General features: G+C 27.1%; 3 protein-coding genes across 10 annotated transcripts in view; 1 reads left to right on the top strand and 2 right to left on the bottom strand.

The window, feature by feature from the left end:
- LOC122710717 (serine/threonine-protein kinase N) overlaps positions 1-5,317 on the top strand; it is a 33,265-nt gene extending 27,948 nt beyond the window's left edge. For 2 of the 4 annotated variants that reach the window (XM_043928754.1, XM_043928752.1), the window contains exons 7-18: positions 300-551; positions 624-774; positions 871-958; positions 1,075-1,433; positions 1,500-1,735; positions 2,563-2,730; positions 3,289-3,606; positions 3,681-3,832; positions 3,923-4,142; positions 4,230-4,337; positions 4,429-4,569; positions 4,656-5,317. In XM_043928754.1, the coding sequence (XP_043784689.1) occupies positions 300-551; positions 624-774; positions 871-958; positions 1,075-1,433; positions 1,500-1,735; positions 2,563-2,730; positions 3,289-3,606; positions 3,681-3,832; positions 3,923-4,142; positions 4,230-4,337; positions 4,429-4,569; positions 4,656-4,799 (2,337 nt within the window). In that variant the 3' untranslated portion in view covers positions 4,800-5,317. The remainder of the gene's footprint in view (positions 1-299; positions 552-623; positions 775-870; positions 959-1,074; positions 1,434-1,499; positions 1,736-2,562; positions 2,731-3,288; positions 3,607-3,680; positions 3,833-3,922; positions 4,143-4,229; positions 4,338-4,428; positions 4,570-4,655) is intronic. The other 2 variants (XM_043928753.1, XM_043928755.1) reach the window with 2 other exon arrangements.
- A 2,727-nt stretch (positions 5,318-8,044) lies between these two features.
- LOC122710648 lies at positions 8,045-9,110 on the bottom strand. The gene is made up of 4 exons (XM_043928625.1): positions 8,815-9,110; positions 8,660-8,741; positions 8,421-8,592; positions 8,045-8,340 (listed from the first exon to the last, which is right to left on the bottom strand). The coding sequence occupies exons 1-4, from the start codon at positions 8,836-8,838 to the stop codon at positions 8,061-8,063; spliced, it is 558 nt and encodes a 185-aa protein (XP_043784560.1). The 5' UTR covers positions 8,839-9,110; the 3' UTR covers positions 8,045-8,060.
- Positions 9,111-17,674: 8,564 nt separating this feature from the next.
- Positions 17,675-19,712, bottom strand: part of LOC122710707 (ankyrin repeat domain-containing protein SOWAHB) — a 163,213-nt gene continuing 161,175 nt past the window's right edge. For 4 of the 5 annotated variants that reach the window (XM_043928735.1, XM_043928736.1, XM_043928737.1 and 1 more), the window contains 2 exons: positions 19,352-19,506; positions 17,675-18,889 (listed from right to left, as the gene is read on the bottom strand). In XM_043928735.1, the coding sequence (XP_043784670.1) occupies positions 18,608-18,889; positions 19,352-19,506 (437 nt within the window). In that variant the 3' untranslated portion in view covers positions 17,675-18,607. The remainder of the gene's footprint in view (positions 18,890-19,351; positions 19,507-19,712) is intronic. The other variant, XR_006345985.1, reaches the window with a different exon arrangement.

The following is a 19,712-nucleotide window of genomic DNA, read 5'->3' as shown; positions in this document are numbered from 1 at the left end:
TCATAAAGGTTGTGTTTTGTAATATATAAACGTGTGTTAAGTTATATTTATTGAGTACAATATCGTATTCCATACTCATTATCTTTTTCTATTTATGATTGTTATAAATTGCTAAAACATTCTGCTGAATATAAAGCATTTATGTAAGCTAACAAATAAATACAATTATTTATGCTGTTAATGCTGTTAATAAATGTTGATTATATTAGTAATCACACTTGAATCAATTATTTCTACCATTATAAAAATTTATTCAAGTTTACGTTTCGTTTTTTTTATCATCTTTTGAATTACTTCAGGCTCAAGCAAGTCTTGCAGAATCGAGTAGAAAGTTGGATCTGCTGAGATTATCCCTTGAACTCAGAAGACAAGAATTACCACCTGACAGTGGTACTGCTGCTCAATTGAAGAGAGAATTGGCTAGTGTGCAATCAGCTAGCCCGGTTCCTGTAACTTACACGTCGTTACAACCATTTCGCGGCCCTCTGGAGGGTAAAGCTACGGTGCCTGCTTCGGTTTCAAGATGTGCTGCCGTTACTGGACAATTAGAGGTAATTTAAATAATGATAATCTCGTGTAATCTTTATGCGATGACAAATGAATATATTCACTTGAAATTTTAGGTAAGGTTAATGGGATGTCAAGATCTAGCGGAAGAAGTGCCTGGTCGCACAAGAAGAGAACATCCAGCAAGTCCAGATCTACGCAGTTTTGTTAAAGGGGTTACAGGACGTAGTTCGAGCAAATCGTATAGTGTTAAAGATGAAACAAGTAGTGAGTATTTTTTTTTTTTTTTTTTTTTTAGGAATTACATAATATTATAAAATTAGGAATTGAATGTTAAAATTAATTTCTCCTTGTATGTTACAGATGATATTATGGCAGTTATTAAACTGGACAACCAAACAGTAGGACAGACTAGTTGGCGACCGTGCTCTCAACAAGCTTGGGATCAAAGGTATTTTTTTATATCGTATACAATATTATTTTTGTGAGAGATATCATCTGTATATATTATCATTTTAAAGACATTATATAAATATGTCAAAATATATGCCTACATCATTTTTGTAGGTTTTCCATTGAACTAGATAAGTCGAGAGAACTTGAAATAGGCATTTATTGGAAAGATTGGAGATCTCTTTGTGCTATAAAATTTTTACGTTTAGAAGAGTTTATCGATGATGTGAGACACGGAATGGCTCTGCAATTGGAACCGCAAGGTCTTCTTTTCGCGGAAATTAAATTCTTGAATCCTATGATTTCGAGAAAACCTAAATTACAACGTCAACGCAAGATCTTTAAACAACAAGTGAAAAATTTCCCAAGAGCTAATCAAATGAACATCAATGTTGCAACTTGGGGTAGACTTTTGAAACGATCGGCAGCTCCTTCATTGCACAATTCAAGAAATTCTGAAAGCCCACCATCAGGTACAATTATATATTCTTGATTGTGTCCTTTACAAATTTTAACGTTGTACAAATTTTTATTTGTAGGCCCACAACCTTTACAACTTGTTTTTGATACTTCGGTAGAAGATAAACCGGAAACACCCGGAGAGTTACCTGATCCGGAGAAAGGAGGCTTAGGAGGCGCTAGACCATTAGGATTATCGACTTCTAGTAGTCCTACATTACCACGTCCTCCAGAACATCCACCACCTCCACCACCCACAATTACAAAAAAACCTTCAATGCCCGCACCTCCACCACCACCAAAATTAGATCAAGAAGTAAGTTATATGAAATTTATATTATCTTTTAAATTTTTTTTTCTTTCTGTTATATTTATCAAAGTGTTATATAGAAGAGAGTTCCTATTAAGTTTTACACTATATTGAACTATATTGAACCTTCTTAGCGATATCATAATTATCCATCTTGTTATAAAGTATTTTGAAACTATCTAGTATTTTCTTTTACTTGAAAGGTTTAGGGATTGGTACACTGGTTATGGGTAAAAATCATGTAGAACTCATACAATATATTATACATAGATAATTGAATCGATATATTGGCTAATATTTGTACATAGTATTATATATTTTGTCAAGGCATGTTAGAATACTTGATATATTGTCAATTGCGTAAGATATTGCTTCGAAGATAGCTATAAATATATCTTTAATATAGTAGTATTATAATAGTAATATTATAATAATATTATAATATATCTTTTTAATAGTAGAACGCGATTTATAAAAGGCAATTTTTTTTATATGCTTAAAATATACAAATCTTTTATTCATTTTTTCTTTTTTTTCTTTTTTGTTAAATTTATATTATATTTTTTTAATTCTTAGCTTTTTTATGCATAGTCGTTTCCACAATGTTTAGCACCAATATGCAATGCGTAACGTGCATTGTGCAATATATAGTATCCCTTCAACAAATTTGCAGCAAACTCCCTTCAATAATTGAATCAATTTATTTTTTCAAATTTATAATATCAATTTAATAATATCTATCTTAATTCTATTACATAAGACTTTGGTACGTTACAGTTTGAAATATATTGCAATCTAAAGTAGCTTTTAGAGCTAAGCAGATAGTGATGTAGTTACAGAGTGCATTAAGGGAGTTTGATTTCCTGCACAACGAAGAAAAGGGGGGTCCTCAGGGGGCAAATTTGAGGCCTCTTGTAACAGAGCCTCGTCCTGTGCTGATTGCACCACCCTCTCCACGCACACCCTCGCCCCAACCTGTCGTCGAGTTTCCTGAAGATGAGGTATATACCTCCAATACACACAGCTTTATTTATTTACATGATTTTAATTTTTATGCTTCTTTATTACTAACATATTGAATATAAAATTGTTTTTTTAAGTTATTGTAATTTTGTTTATTAAAGTAACTTATTTTTTATTATTTTAATGGTTTTCTCATTAAAAGCATGTAATCAATTTTTTTCGCATGATCGTATTTGCATATTATGTATCAAGGCTTTATAATACTAAACTTGTAAATAACTATGTACTTTGTATGTTACATATCTATATCTTGGCCATTAATGGCGCAATACTTAATTATTCAACAGTTTTAGGTTTTTTTTTTCTCTTAAGATAGAAAAATATTAAATATAAAACATATTTTTTAAAAAAAAATACATTAATAATGTATGTATTGGATTAAAATTATTATTATTATTAACAAATATCCAACATATATGATAATTAAATAACAGCTTTCCATACTATCAATTAATATAAAAATAAGTAATATAAATGTGCAGTCATTATCTTATGATAAACACGATATTTCAAGCTGAACGTTTTAATGATTATAGGTTGTATACGAAATGCCGAATAAGCCTTCTCAATACAGAGACAGTGCCTACGAATCTAGAAGACATTCGCAACTTACTGGAATGACCATAGATAATTTTAGACTACTCTCTGTTCTTGGCCGCGGTCATTTCGGAAAAGTAATTCTATCGCAATATAGAAATACAGGAGAATACTTCGCAATAAAAGCGTTGAAAAAAGGAGACATAATAGCGAGAGATGAAGTAGAATCTTTACTTTCAGAGAAGAGAATATTTGAAGTCGCCAATGCTACACGTCATCCTTTCCTTGTAAATCTTTTTGCTTGTTTTCAAACTGAGGTATATATCTTTTTAATTATTTTTAAAATAAATTTTTTGATCAGAATATCAGTATTAAATTTTTATTTCTATAGGCACATGTGTGCTTTGTAATGGAATATGCAGCTGGAGGAGATCTTATGATGCATATACACGCGGATGTATTTGGAGAGCCACGAGCTGTATTTTATTCAGCTTGTGTTGTATTAGGGTTGCAATATTTGCATGAAAGTCGAATTATTTATCGGTAGATATTTAAATAATCATACGATTAATTTATATCAAATATATAAATAATTATATCAAATAAATGACGATAATTTCATTCAATTTACAGAGATTTAAAATTAGATAATTTATTATTGGATACAGAGGGATATGTAAAAATTGCGGATTTCGGTTTGTGCAAAGAGGGAATGGGATATGGAGATAGAACAGGAACATTTTGTGGTACTCCAGAATTTTTAGCTCCTGAAGTGCTTACTGAAACATCATATACGCGGGCGGTTGATTGGTGGGGTCTTGGTGTATTAATATTTGAAATGCTTGTTGGTGAAGTAAGTAATATTCAATTTTTTTTTTTAATTATATATGATAATTATTAATTATATATGATAATTACTAATTATTGCTCTTTTATATAGTCACCATTTCCTGGTGATGATGAAGAAGAAGTATTTGATTCCATCGTGAATGATGAAGTTCGTTATCCGCGGTTTCTTTCTTTAGAAGCAATTGCGATAATGCGGAGGGTAAAATATTAATTTCTTATATACATATATATATTTTATTGATAAATATTGAAATAATTTTCTTATTTATTTTCTTATTTATTAAATATAGTTATTAAGGAAAAATCCTGATAGAAGATTAGGTAGTAGTGAAAGAGATGCAGAAGATGTTAAGAAACAAGCATTCTTTAGGCATATAGCTTGGGATGATTTACTTCTAAGACGTGTAAAACCACCATTTGTTCCAGTAATTGTAAGTATTAATTATTTTTAATTATTTTTTTTATGTTGATAAGAATATTCAATAAATATTATACTTATATTATATTTGTGTTTCAGCATTCTGTGGAAGATGTCAGTAATTTTGATGAAGAATTTACATCAGAAAAACCTCAATTAACTCCACCTAAAGATCCTAGACCACTTAGTGATTTAGAACAAAGTCTATTTAAAGATTTTACGTATATGGCTGATTGGTGCTAGCCATAATTATGTTAATCATTTTTTTGTTAAATTTGATACGCAAATTATTTAGCGTTTTAATATATTTTCAATTTTAGGGGCAATCAAATCGCAATTAATAACACCGATGATTATATATTTGTTTAATTTTCAAAATATGTTCCACATTTCATAATGTTATGTATTGTACAGATGTTTTATTTTTAATATCATGATATAATCAGACATATAGAATTAAAAAAATTATGTTCAACAACATACGAATCTCAGGTTTTTAACTAATATGTATGAATGTCAGATTAACTTGTAGTTATACATTTATCACAATTGTTTCCAATATATAAATAATTATAATTATTTGACACACTTGAAGTAATCAAGTGGAAGACCAGCAGTAAAACATAAATTGTATAAGCACTTTTATAATATGTTAATATTTTGATATAAAACTACAGTTTGGAACCTAAATTTATAAAGATTTATATCATTTAATTATAAATCATTAGATCTCATAATAATGATTCAAAATATTGACCAAATATTCGAAAGAATATTTATTTGAAATTTTGACTACTTTTACTTAGCACATTCATTTTTATGTATAGTAATTATTTTACAAGTATTCTACGATCATTCATTTAAAATAAAGAATATTTACTGTATAAAAATATATGATTCATAAAGTGCAGAAAATAAATCAAAACATAGTTATATTAGGTGCTTGAAAAAGTTTTAATAAATTTCATTATAAGTAGACTCCATTATTTTACAAAAAAAATGATTATAAAACAATGATTTTATAATTGATTTTTTTTTTTTTGTAAAATAATTATTTTTTATTTATAATGAAATATAAAACTTTTAAATGCACTTAATATTTGCTCATGCTCATGTGATAGTGAATTGAATGAAGAAATGGCACTATGTATAACAGTGTTGATCTATATAATCACAAGAAAACACTGGGCGCTTTAATTATATTAGTCATGTGTACCTAATCATTAATACGACCAGAAATTAAGACCAGTTGTTACATTTAATTTGACAATTTAACTATATCAATTTTTCTTAATCAACAATTTTTGCAGGTTTAATTCCTATAATCTCCTTTATCCATTTGTATGCATTACATAGTTACTTATTTTCATGTTTTCAGTATGTGATAGAATACTTGTGGTGTTCTAGTGCTATACCTTGTAAATATATAACCAAACATTGAAAAATAATAATTCATAAGATTTATGAATACAACATAGTTTAGTCTGATATCTAACACTGTATCGGACATAATATCCCAAGTTCATATTTAGCATACTGTTAATAATTATATTTACATTTACATATTTTTTATTCTAAACATCACTACAATTTACTCATATTTTTTAAATATATTTTTGGTTTTGTGAATGAGTATGAATATCTTATACAATCATCACAAATGTATACATTATATGTTACTTATATTTGATAGTGTTTTGTACTAACATTATATCAATGTCATTTTAGAAATTCTTTCTTTCATATTATATTTGAGCTTATTTAAAACAGTAAATTTATTATTTCCGCATAAATTATTTTCAAAAATATTAATAACAGTATATAATACATTATTTAACATTAAGAATCACATGCATATAATAATAATAATTTATCTTGTAACAATATTATTGATTCATGAAGTTTGTTCATTTAACAGTTGCAAATTTTATGTATAAAAGAATTTTTTAAATGGAACCTATTACAGTATTTTTAAAATTATTTATAAATTTAAATTATACTTTTGTAAAACAATATTTGTTTAAAATATATCCAAAAAAGAATAATATAAATGGTTGATTATTAATGATTAGATTATTGTGATAGCAATATCAAATGGTTTCATTTGAAATTTTCTTATATTTTAATTTTAGTCATATAAGCTTGAAATCATTAATCATATTCTTAAAAACAGTATTTAAAATTGTAAAACAAAAAACTAATCATGTCATTTGTGATAGTTTCGAGTACATCTCGAATTCTAGTTGCCTTAATGCACTAATAAATTAATAACCGTTTGGTAACTATTTTATACAGAGACCTTGTATATTAGAAATGAAAACCTATTTACAAAGGTGCTCATGTAACACATTATTCCTAATGTGCCTGTTTTTATACAGTTCTCATATGTAGATCTTAAAATCTAGTTAAATAATTATGATACATGATTTTAGTTAAAATATATACAAATATTATAATTATATATCTTTACATTGTATAATGGACAAGAAAATATGGGAAAATATAGGAACATTTGGATATTTATTTTCGTTGTCTATTAAACATTTCTATTTAAATAAAAATAAAATATTATAAATTGGATTAAATTTTCAAAATATTCGTAATAAAAATAAAAAAAAATATATTGTTTTGTTAAAAATTAAAGAAAATATTTATTTTTATATTTTATATTTAAAACATTATATTTTCATGTGTTGAACTGTCAAACAACACACTTTAATAAAAAATAAGTCACTTTTTATTAATCAATATTTTCTTGTCAATATATATTAATGATATACTCTATAATATTTAAGACATATATATATATATATATATATATATATATACATATACATAAATGGTAGATATATATATTATAAACATTTAAAAAATGTTACATTAAGATGTATACATAAGTAGCTTTTATGGAAGCAATGTTCTTTATATGTACTACGATATTAAAAATGAAGTGCGTCCAAAAAATACTAATTCAAAGATGTATATGTATGATACAAGTGTCGTAAATTTTTTTGTAGATAGATTTATTTTGAAAATTCAAAGTAGATTTATTAAAATATACTTTCGTTACGTATTTTTATACATACAAAATATCGTAACACTATTAAATTTTAACCTTAATTTAGATCGTTTAAAATATTTATCTGTAGTTAAGAATAATGAAACAGCATGTGCCTCATACTTGCAGTGTTTACTAAATCATATAGATAGTGACATGATAGAAAATGCTTATAATATATCATTAAGCAATAATTTATTTAATATTCACATTTGCAAGTGGCAGCTTAATACATATCATTTTAAGTAGTTATATATTTTTAGTAGCACTTCTAAACTTTACATATTTTAAATATATAAATAATAATTACTTTCAAATATATATAAATAATAAACATTTAAAAGAAATGTGACAATTTCATATTTTTTTAATCCTTTTTGGAAAATTTGATAGAATTAAAATATGAAGATTAAATAAAGTAATAAGTAAATAAAATAAAATTAATTTTATTTGTCTGTTATTTTATCATTATGACTTACATCAGAATCCATTACTTTATTGTTATGGCTTACATCACTATCTTCATTAGTATCTTTTTTATCTAAGGATTTGGCTAATTCATATAAATAAGAAGTATTTTTTCTTATTTCTTTTTCTAAATTTAACTTTTTTTCTTCTTTTTCTTTCATTAATTTACTTGTTTCTGGATCAATGGGTTTCACAAGACCTTTAGTAGCTTTATAAAAAATGCTTGTACTGTCTTCAAGTTTAAAAACAAAAGTTATCCTATTAGAAAATATGTAAATCAATTTATGGATTATGATTATATAACTCTTAAATTTTATTATCTATAATTTTATTCTTACTGTTCAACATTTAAACCTTCTTGTATCTTCTCTATTATTTTAAGAGAAATATTACATGATGTAGGCCAAGGTACATATATTTCTGTTTGAGAAGTTTTATTTTTTTTTACTTCTAAATATAATAAATCTAAATTTTCATTATATTTGTAATTGACTTCCCAATATCTCTTTGCTAAATATAATTAATAATTATTAGAGAAAATTAATTTGTAAATTATATTTTGATCTTATTTACTTACCTTCACATAGCTCGATGTAAACATAAAATGTTGTGCTTATCTTTATAGGATCAGTACAGCCTAATTTTCCAATATGATAATACTAATAATATTAAAATATATTAGTTTTAAATTTATTATATTTTTGAAAATTATTTAAATATTACTATACTTACACTAGGATGACATATATCATACATGCTTAACAAAAAATAACTTTCTTTTTATATAAAAAAATATGAAATATCTAAATTAATATAATTAGAAAACGATTTGAATCTACTTCAGATTCAAATAATTTTTTCATTTGAATAGAATATAAAATAAAAATATTATTTTATATAAGGTTAAATTTCTAAAATTAGTTTACATTTACATTGTACATACTTGATTTATATATAAAGAAAAATTTATTAATACAATATATGAAAAATGAAATAAATTTTAAGATAATAATGAGATAATATTAATATTAACAAAATTTCAATATCTTATACACATAACACATAAGATTTATATATATTCATATAGAATAAATATAATATACATGAAATTTGGTATCATATGACCATAGACTAGATATAAAATAGATATATCATTCACTATTTTTTTGTATCATTCAATATGTAAAAATTAAGAATAAAAGTTTACAAATATAAATAAAAGTATTTTCAGAATAATAAATTTCAGTAAATTAAAATATTATTAAATTATTTTTAAAATTAATAAATTATTTGTAATAAAAAATTTGTTAATAAGTTTAATTATAATATTATAAATTATTATATTATATTAATACAAAGTTAATAAAATATTAAAAGAATATTGAAAATTGTAATATTTTAATAATAATATATTTTAAAAATTGTATACAGACAACTACTTACGCCGTTATCGATACAGTAGTCGACGCATAACCTTGTACGCCAAGCAACAGTTACCGAGTGGGGAGACGCTACACGCCAGTTCCATTTTAACCGCGGTAGTGTTTCGACGTAGCGGAGCCATGTGTGTTTTATGCATAATTTATATGCAACAAACTTCGTGTTAAAAAAAATATATGCTTAATTTGCGAATATTAACACTATATTTATTTATATATAAATTTTTTAAACATGTTTATTTACGAATATGATAATTGATTCCATTCATTCACCCATATCTACATATTTCATCATATTTATTGAAAAATAAAAAATTTTTATTGCATCTTTCTTGATTAGTGTATTATCTATAAAAGATAAGTTGTATGTTTTTTAATTTGATGATTGGTTTACTATTTAGATGTCTAGAGGGCATAGTAACTAGAAATATTTCGATATTCGTATATTCTAATTCTTATTTTTTATTTATTTTGTAATTTAGTATATTTTTATTTAATTAATAATTTTTCCAAAATTCTGATAACGAAATTAACAAATTTAAAAAATTTTTTTATATTCTTTCCTTCGATTCTAGTCAATTTATTTGACTGTTAAGGTTATCGGTAACTTTTATTATATTATAAGCTTTTCAGTTAAGATTTCAATTCAATTATTGCTTTATTTTATTATAATTTTAATACATTTATTATACAGTTTTAATTCTTATTAGAGTTTATTATTCAATTGCACATATAATTTCGAAGAAATAATGATTTATTGTGCATTATGCATTATCATGGACGATTTTCTTGTTACATCAGGTATTTTATATCCTTTTTACAAAAATAGATGTACATAGAATTTCTACTATTTCTTTATTTATATTGAAACGAATATATAATAATTAATTTTATTTTAAATTAAATTATTTCAGCGATACGTTCTTATTTTAAATGCATTTCTTTATATTATTTATGTATATAAATATTTAATTATATAATTTTATATAATATTTTTTTTTGATTGTTTTGCTCAAAGTTGAATACATTTTTTATAGTTCAATTTTACAAGAAATTAAGCATTTACGTTTGTGCTCGATATGTTTCGATTTGTTCTTAAATTATCGAATATGCTTTTTTCCCTAATTTGTAATAATTCGATAATTGAAATCGTGCTGTGAAGCATCATTGTAGTGTTGTAGTATCGATAATTGTGGTGTTAAAATGGCATGTTTTCTTCTTGAAATATGATTGATATTTTTGAATAGTTTTACTTTCATAATTATTTTTTATCATTTGTATATTTAATTAATATGTGTTTATTGTAATTGAAAATTTTTTGAGAGGTAAAATATTCTTTTTTCTTTATTAAATCTATTTGAAGGTTAGAATTACAACTTACAATATTGTTAACTTATTAACTTATAATATTATGATTTTATAAAATTGAATTTTAGCTTAGTTATAATTTAATTTTAATATAATTGGTTATTATTTTATTTTAATATAATTAATTAATGTATATTATATAATTGATATAGTATATTTAATAAATATATATTATATATATGATTTATTGTCGAATTATCGAACGATGTCGAATTATCGAACGATGTCGAATTATCGAAATATCGAATCTTTTCTTGATTTCTATTTCGATAATCGAAATCGTGGCATTATTGCAGTGTCGATTTTAATAATTGTGGTATTAATACGCATCTTTTTCTCTAGAATCTATTCGATTGAATTAAAAATTCTTTGAGTGAATTATTTTTTTTTTTTATTCTTCATTCATACATTTGAGGGTTAAATTTGCAAATAAGTCATATTATGACTTTCTAAAATAATATCTCAGCTTGATTATCGTTCAATTTTAATGTAATTGATAATTTTTTTACTTTAATTAATATAATTGATATTATATTTATATTATATATAGGACTTGTCGAATTATCGAACATATCGAATCCTTTCCTGATTTCGATAATCGAAATTGTGGCATCATTGTAGTGTTTATAATTGTGGTGTTAAGATGCATCTTTTTTTCTCAAGGTATGTAATTGGTTTTTGGAATAGTTTTACTACTATAGCTATTTTTTATCATTCATACTTTCACACGAGTCAATTAATACATGTTTATTACATATAATTGAAGATTCTTTGAGTGGTAAATTATTTTTTTTCTTTATTTTTTATTGATACATTTGAGGGTTAAGGTTGCAAATAAATCATATTATGATTTTCTAAAATAATATTTCAGCTAGATTATCGTTTAATTATGATATAATTAATAATTATTTTATTTTAATATAATTAATTAATATATAATTGATTATTATATTTATATTATATAGGATTTGTCATCGAACTATCGAACATCGAACTCTTTCCTAATTTCGATAATCGAAATCTTTCCTAATTTCGATACTCGAAATCGTGACGCCATTGTAGTGTCGTTAATTGTGGTGTTAATACGCATCTGTTTTTCTCGAGGTATGTAATTGATTTTTCGAATAGTTTCACTTACATAGTTATTTTTTATCATTCCTACATTTATACGAGTCAATTAATACGTGTTTATTATATATAATTGAAAATTTTTTGAATGATAAATTAATTTTTTTTTATTCGTACATTTGAGGTTAGAATTACAAATAAATCATTTTCTGACTTTTTAAAATTAAATTTCTGTGTAATTATTGTTTTATTTTAATATAATTGATTTATAGAATAAAATCTATATATAGATTCATTTGAAAGTTTTCATTTTATTTTATACAGATTATACAGATTATTGGCTACTTGCTGGAATAATTTTGAAGGCGGGAAAAATTTCAATATGGACGCTATCATGCTTTTTCATAGAAATGTGATAAAATTTGATATTATGTATGTATTTATGCATTTTTATTGGATTGTTATTGATCGTTGTTAAGTAATTCATTTCTTTATTGAAAAATTTTAGTTAGTAAAATATTAGTTTAAAATTTCAGAAAAATAATATTTTCTGAAACAAAATGACTCGATAGAAAAAAGAAGAAAATATTATTTCAATATTAGTAGTCCTTTTTCGTAGTCCTATATATTAATTTTATTTTCAGAAAATTTTACCGCGCGCAATGCGGTCAATAGATTCAGTGTTTGCTTCGAAATAGTATTATCAATATTTTTTAGAGCACAACTGCTCTAATTCAATTTATTTATAATAGCCATTCGCGAAATTAGAAGCAGTGTTTTTTCGTGGATTATAATTTAAACGCGTTAATAGTCTTTTATTTATTTTTCTTTTTGTTTAAATATTCGTTTTCGTACAGGGTAGAATCAGTGCTCCTTTCAAGAGCATAATGTGAACATCCATTCACGCGAAGAGGTAATTATCTTTCTATATTTTCTATTAATATAAATTTTTATCCTTCCTCACTTAAATAATTAATACTAAAATCTACTGTATTTTGAATTAAAATATTTAATTTTTTTTACAGTTTTCATCCTCCTACTTGAAAGCTTGACGACTTCTTATGTCGTTACTACAGCATCCATGGCAGATCCTTCGCATCAAACGGTGAGTCGCATGTATTTTGATTCCTCCAGTTACTCAATCATGTCGTAGGACAAAAGGTCCGAAACGACACGGGTAACTGGTTGTATACGTAGAATTTTGCACGAGCACAGTGACCACGGGTATTCATTATACCCGTGAATAGTAACATTTTCTTTTTACGTGTTTTATTTATTAGTTCAGGCTAGGTTTTCTTGTGCATCGCGTCTTTGAATCATCTATAATGTTCTATTGATAATAATAAATGATACAAACTGAAAGAAATCGATAATAAATTTTTAATTAATAAATTTTATATATCATATTCGCAGAATCAAATATTTATGCGAATATTTGTGTACGAGACACGTATATTTTAATTAATAATAATTAAATTGATTGAAAATGACAAAATAGCAAAGAAGTCGGACATCATCCGACTTCGTTGCAATTATTGCAGTTATAAAATTTAACTATTATCATTAATACGATAATTCATTTAATTCAATAATTCATTTTTTAATTCATTTTTCACGATAATGTATCATGCGATTTAATTATTGGATTTTAAAATATTAAAAATAATAGAAATAAATATTTCTTTCGTTCAAAAATATATGAAATTTTATGCGCAAGAAGACATTTCGCGACAGGCAGATTTCGGAATCAAAGCAATAGATTTTGAACACTATTTTTGTATTTTTCGAATATATACTTTGATCAAGGAATCGCCTGAGGTTTATTTCCATTAATAGTTTAATTAGATTCATTGATTATTAAATTTTAATATTCATATTGTTATAAATAATTATAAATAAATTCCTTTTTCATCATTGATATTTTTATTTGTTTAATATTAAATTTTCAAAATTTTTTATTATTAAAGATTCATTAAAGTAGATTCATTTATTTAAAGCTTATAAAACAGAAGTACATAAATTAAAGAATATTAGCCCGTTAGAAAAAAAATTCATTGAAATTTTTTTAGCTCAGGATTTTCAGATTTAACCCCTTCCGTGTCCATTGCCAGGATCTCATTCACGTGCCCAGGTGCTACTTGGATGAGAGAAAGGCAATGGGTACGATGACTTTAGTTTATAAGTTTCTAATAATTTTTCAGCGACTGACGATGCGTTAGTGAATCGTGCGCGACGTATTTTCCACATTATGTATGTATGTGGTTAGGCTGTGGAATTGCGTCGTTTCAAACGCTAATCTATTCACAATTATTAATCATTATTATAATATAACATTTACGATAGTAATTTTAGCCTTAATCTTATTATTTCACATTATAATAATGATATTAAAATTTATACCATCTATCCTGATTAACAGGATCATTTCTTTAGAAGACACGTATATTCTTTCGATTTTAAATATTCGCAATTGGAATCGAGACGTACACGAGATTTTTTCGTGATTCACGCAATGGTCGCTAGCCATCGTCAGTCGATTTCAGGAAAATGGTACGTAAAGTTAGAGTGTGAAAGACGTATGCCAAGCTCGGGTGTCGGAGGCGTCCCGGGACGCTTTCCCTAGTGTAGGCTCTTTGCGCCCGAGTGTTATGCGTGAGAATCGTTGGAACGAATGTGTTGGTGTGCCTGTTTTGCCAATTTTTAAATATAGGGTTAGGCAGGATAGGTAGCATACTTTCTGGTGCGAATGTTAGTGGATAAGTAGGTAGGGCCGGGCAGGTTGTCACAGTCTCCGCTCGGGTAGGCGCGTTTTCGCGTGACAACCTGTTTCAGGAAATGCAATTTGAAAAGTGGAGGATGAAGCTGGAAAAGAGGGAAGCGTGTCGCTCTTCTCTGGCTTTGTCTATCGACTTTTCGAATTCCGCGGTCGCGGTCGCGATTTCTTCTCGAAACGAACGTCGCGCTCGAGATTCCGCGCGTGTACGGGCAACGATCATTGCGATCGTTGATCGTCCATGCGCGCTTAGCTTCCGCGATTTAGTTTTTTTTCTTTTTTTTTTCTTGACTCGCGAATAGAGAATCTCGAGCCTAGATTTAAGTTTCAGCGGGCATCGCGCCCGAAGGAGGAAGACCGAAGAGGCCCGACAAACTGTCACGAAGAGGGCTGCAACGAATGGCTTCTCATTTTTTGGATCTTGTTTCTCGGGTCCAAAGAATGGGACGTCATTGTTACTATCTTGTCACTGTGCTCATTTTAGCAATACGTAGTGTGTGTTTTTGTATCTGGCCGATGCATGCGGGCCCATCATGTAATTTTAATGGGCAAGTCGCGATTTTTGAATTAGCGTTGCGGAAAAATAATAATCGCGTTTGCTGTAGCGTTGCGTGTTAAAATATTAATTGCAATTATAATTTTTTTATTTAAAATTTTATTGCAAAAATATTAGTTTTCATTTAATTTCTTTGAATTCAATAGCTTTGAATTCATAGTAATAATAAATTTGTTAAATTAAAAATTAATATTATTGTTTTCTTTTGCATTTTGAAGTAGTGTTACGTTCATACATTCGCGTTTTTGAATTAGTGTTGCGTATACAATTGCCCAATGCCCTTCCACGATCACTGTGGAAGATATTCCTGAATCATTTAATGCAGTTGAAAGAGCTGCGTAAGAATGGTTGAATAACGGCAGTCTGATATGGCTGTAATGAACTCGTCATTATTAGTGTTGCGTACAATTGAATATGAGTGCATAAATTAATATTAATAGAGTTGCGTAAATAATAACCACTTACCTAAGCATATATGCTATCAGGAATCTTCATTTTTTTCTTTTTTTTTTTTGTTGATTAAGAATTACATTGCAAATATATTGGAGCACTCTTCGCGATTTGTTTTATAAATTTAGTGTATTAGTGTTGCGAAAGAGAAAAAATCCACTCACGGTTTGTTCGGATTTATATCGAGTGGATGAATTTGATAGCCCTTCTGGCTACTTTTTTCTTCTTTTCAGCATCTCCTTGTAAACGGAACATTTGTTACTGAAAATATTATTAAAATTATATAGCAAGAATTTATTGTGATTCATATAAATTAAAATTAAAAAATTTTTAATTTTCAAAATTATAAAAAATTATGAATTACTTAACAACATTTTGATGATCTGTTTTTTTCAAGACATAAGTTTTTTTTTTTTAATTTTTGTTTTAATTACTAATCTTATAATTGAGTTTGTTACAGGTATGAATTGAAGAAGATGAATAAAAGAAAAGGGATTTGATCTTTATTTCATGTAAAATCATTATCTATCGTTGAATCATATTAATTTTTTTTCTATATTTTGTTTCAGAATCCATTCAGCTTTGGACAAGCTTTGGAAAGTAATAGAAAGAAATATCTTTATTAGATTTAGATTTTTACATAAGTAGGATCACAGTAGACATTCGATCATTTTGATTTAAATGTCAACTTTGCTCTTCTTTGCAATCTTCCTCATATTGTTCTCAAATTCCTCGTCACTTATTCCCATTCCTCAATGATTCATTTATCGTTTCTAAATTCTTTCGTTCTACTCTTTCTTCCATCAAATTCTTGGATACTCGACTGGCTACTTGACTGGCCATCAATAGTCATTGTTGAGTATCTGAACATTCTCAGTTGCATTTTATTTATGTATCTTACATATAGTCTAGAAAATATAGGTAGGAATTATAAAAATTATAGGATTTTTAATAGGCATCAAATTTATAGTTAGGAAGGAATATTGAGTGTGATTGGATGTATTATTTTCAATTAGAATAAGATACGAGTGAATATTTTATAAGAAAAAATTGATGAAATGATGTGTTTATGCATGCATAATCAAAGATATAAATTAGATAAATGAAATAATGGTATTAGACAATTAACGTAGTGTAATGCTTTGTGGGATGCTTATTTCGCTTATTTTTTCCCCCCTTTTTTTGTGCTTTTTAACTATCAATTATTTTTCATTTTCGTGTAGATGAAAATGTGAAATATTGATCGAGCAAAATGTACATCTTAATATAAATTTAATTTTCAGGTTTAGTTTTCCACACAGGTTTTCTTTACGACTCCTTTTGTTATTTGTTTTGCGCAACGATCAAAGATTTGAACGTTTTGCAAACGTATATCGAAAGGAGTGAATGAATTTTATGTGAAAATAATTTTTTGCGCAAAAGGAGGGAAGGATGGAACATGGCTATGATGAGTCTCCAATCTGCAGCAATCTCCACGCGGTGAGACCTGGGTAAATATTATTTGATATACTAATTATATCACAAGTGATACAATTAATAATTTTATAGAAAATAATATTAGCTAATTGGCTGCAATCGCGATTATGTTTTTTTATTAATTTTTCTAAATTTTAATTATTTTTTTAAAATCTTTATTTTATTATTAGTAAAACGTAGAAATCATATTAAAGGGCATAAGAAACATTTTTTGATAATCGGTATTTCAGAACATGCGTCGATAAGATTATAAAAAAATATGTCGCATCAAGTTTGTTCTTTGTCTTTACTTAGAGGATAAGTATTTCCAGAAATATAATTGAGCGACATCTAGTGAAAATTTTAAAAAATTGCAAGGATAACTGGTTTCCAGTGATATTGACTAGATAGCGCTCGTGTATGATTTTTCATAGGCGCGTTTACAAAATACTTAATGGAGAATTAAATATCTAATATAGATAATCAATTCGTCATTTATTTTTAATCTTAAACATTTATACAATTTATTTAAAAATCTACAATTGAATAATTAATATATATATTCGTCGGTAGTATAACAACACGCATAATATTGCAATTTCTACTTTTTACTACTTAGGTACAATGATTGTATTCACATTCCTTAAGTGATAGAATATTTTACAATAAAATTGTGCGTAGTACACCCTGTATAGAAATTGTAATTTCCACGCTTACGACGGATTATGTATGTTATGTATTTGGCCTTCGTGCAGATGCATCGATAAATCTAAAATATTGCTTTCAAGTGTTAAATTAAGGCACTTATAAAAACCATGATAATAATAATAATTAGAGCAAAGAATGCATCTCTGCAACGTAAGAAAATATCGATAATCAAATCATTGCGTGCAAGTCTTCATCAAGAATAAATTCCTTTATAAAACTCTTATTATTTTAATCAGTCGATCGATAGGGAAAGCTTATCACCGGTAAAGAAAAATGTTCCGAATATATCTGGCCATATTATCTGGCTATTGCTATAAACTCATCATAATATTCAAAAATATTATCGCTAAATCATAATTTCAGTCTTTTTCAATATACTACATCAACTTTTTTAACCGATCTGTTAGAAAATCATTTCAAAATCATTATCTAAAGAGATCAGAAGACAAAGGTACACGATGATTCACTAGAGCAGTGTTTCTCAATCTATAAATCGCCTCGTATTACAATTTCTTTTAACTTTTAATCGTAATGTGATCAAATATATACGTAATTTTATCTACATAATTCAATCATTCCAGTTATTACTAGATTTTTAAAAATTTTATATTACGAACATACGAATAATTAAAAAAAGTGGCGAAAAGATCGAGAAACTCTGCATTTGAGCCTCAAGTTTTCGCGATAGATGTCGCGTCGGAGTTATGTCTACAATTGCGCAGATCCTCTCCACGCGGAATCGAATCCGCATGCGGTATCCGAATCCGAGTCGTTGTTCTGCTGCGTTTTGGAAGCTGCAGAACTGACGGCTGTCGTGGAGGTTGGTCGACGATGCATCTGTTGACTCGATCGAACTTTCCCTTGAAGAAGTGGAGTGGTCGGTTGACTGGCAGCTTGGTGCTCCCGCAACGAACTGAAATCCTGAGCACGGCGACTTCTTCTTTTCTTGATAGGCGCGTACTTTGGTGGCGGCATCATTTTTTGATCCAACTAACAGGAAATTTGAAAGAATTTTTTTTAATTTTCATAGTATTTTTTTTTTTTTTTTTTTATAACCCTTGGACGAAGTTTTGACAGCAATAATATCACAATAATTATTCTTATTTTTTAAACAGATTTTAAATATACCGCTATTATTTGTAATTATTCGTATCACGTATACTGCGATCATTTTGAAATTAGAAAATAAATATTAGAAAAATATCCGTATAGAGACGATGGATTAAAAACGAAATATTATCTTTCTTAAAATAATTTCTCTGCGTTAAACGAGATTCGTCGCATAATATTCATGCGTCGAAGAGAGGAGGGATGAATGGATGGATGTGGTGGTATCGGTGCTTCGTCCAAGGGTTGAATAATTATAGAGGGTTAACCAGTGAAGGAGGAGGGATGTGTGTGTGTGTGTGGGTATCGAGCAATTTTCGAGATCGCTCTTCCTTTCTCCTCTACCTGCACATTATCCGCCGATCCCCAACTCTTGTGTATCTTCTCGTGGTTGCTGCTGGCGCTGCTAGTTGCCACACCCAGGAACTGGCTGAACGCTTCCGTCGTACGTTTCACGCGTACGTTCAGCGAGCCAATACGCAGGAAACCAAGATCTTTCTCTGCGTGTTCAACCAATCATCGTGTTACCGCTTTGCAATCATCCTCTCGCGCGCACTCCCTTCGAACTTTTCTCTTTTCTTTTCTTTTTTTTTTTTTTCTTTTTTGGTGAACTTGTCGAAAGGATACTTTTTCTTTTTTTCTTTTTTTTTTTTCAAATGTTTTCAAATTTGAAATATTTTGTTTGTTTCAATTTATAACGTGTGGA

The sequence above is a fragment of the Apis laboriosa genome, unplaced genomic scaffold, assembly GCF_014066325.1.
Source record: "Apis laboriosa isolate Shangri-la unplaced genomic scaffold, ASM1406632v1 scaffold14_cov150, whole genome shotgun sequence".
Classification (NCBI taxonomy): domain Eukaryota; kingdom Metazoa; phylum Arthropoda; class Insecta; order Hymenoptera; family Apidae; genus Apis; species Apis laboriosa.
This window is presented reverse-complemented; position numbering and strand designations above follow the sequence as displayed.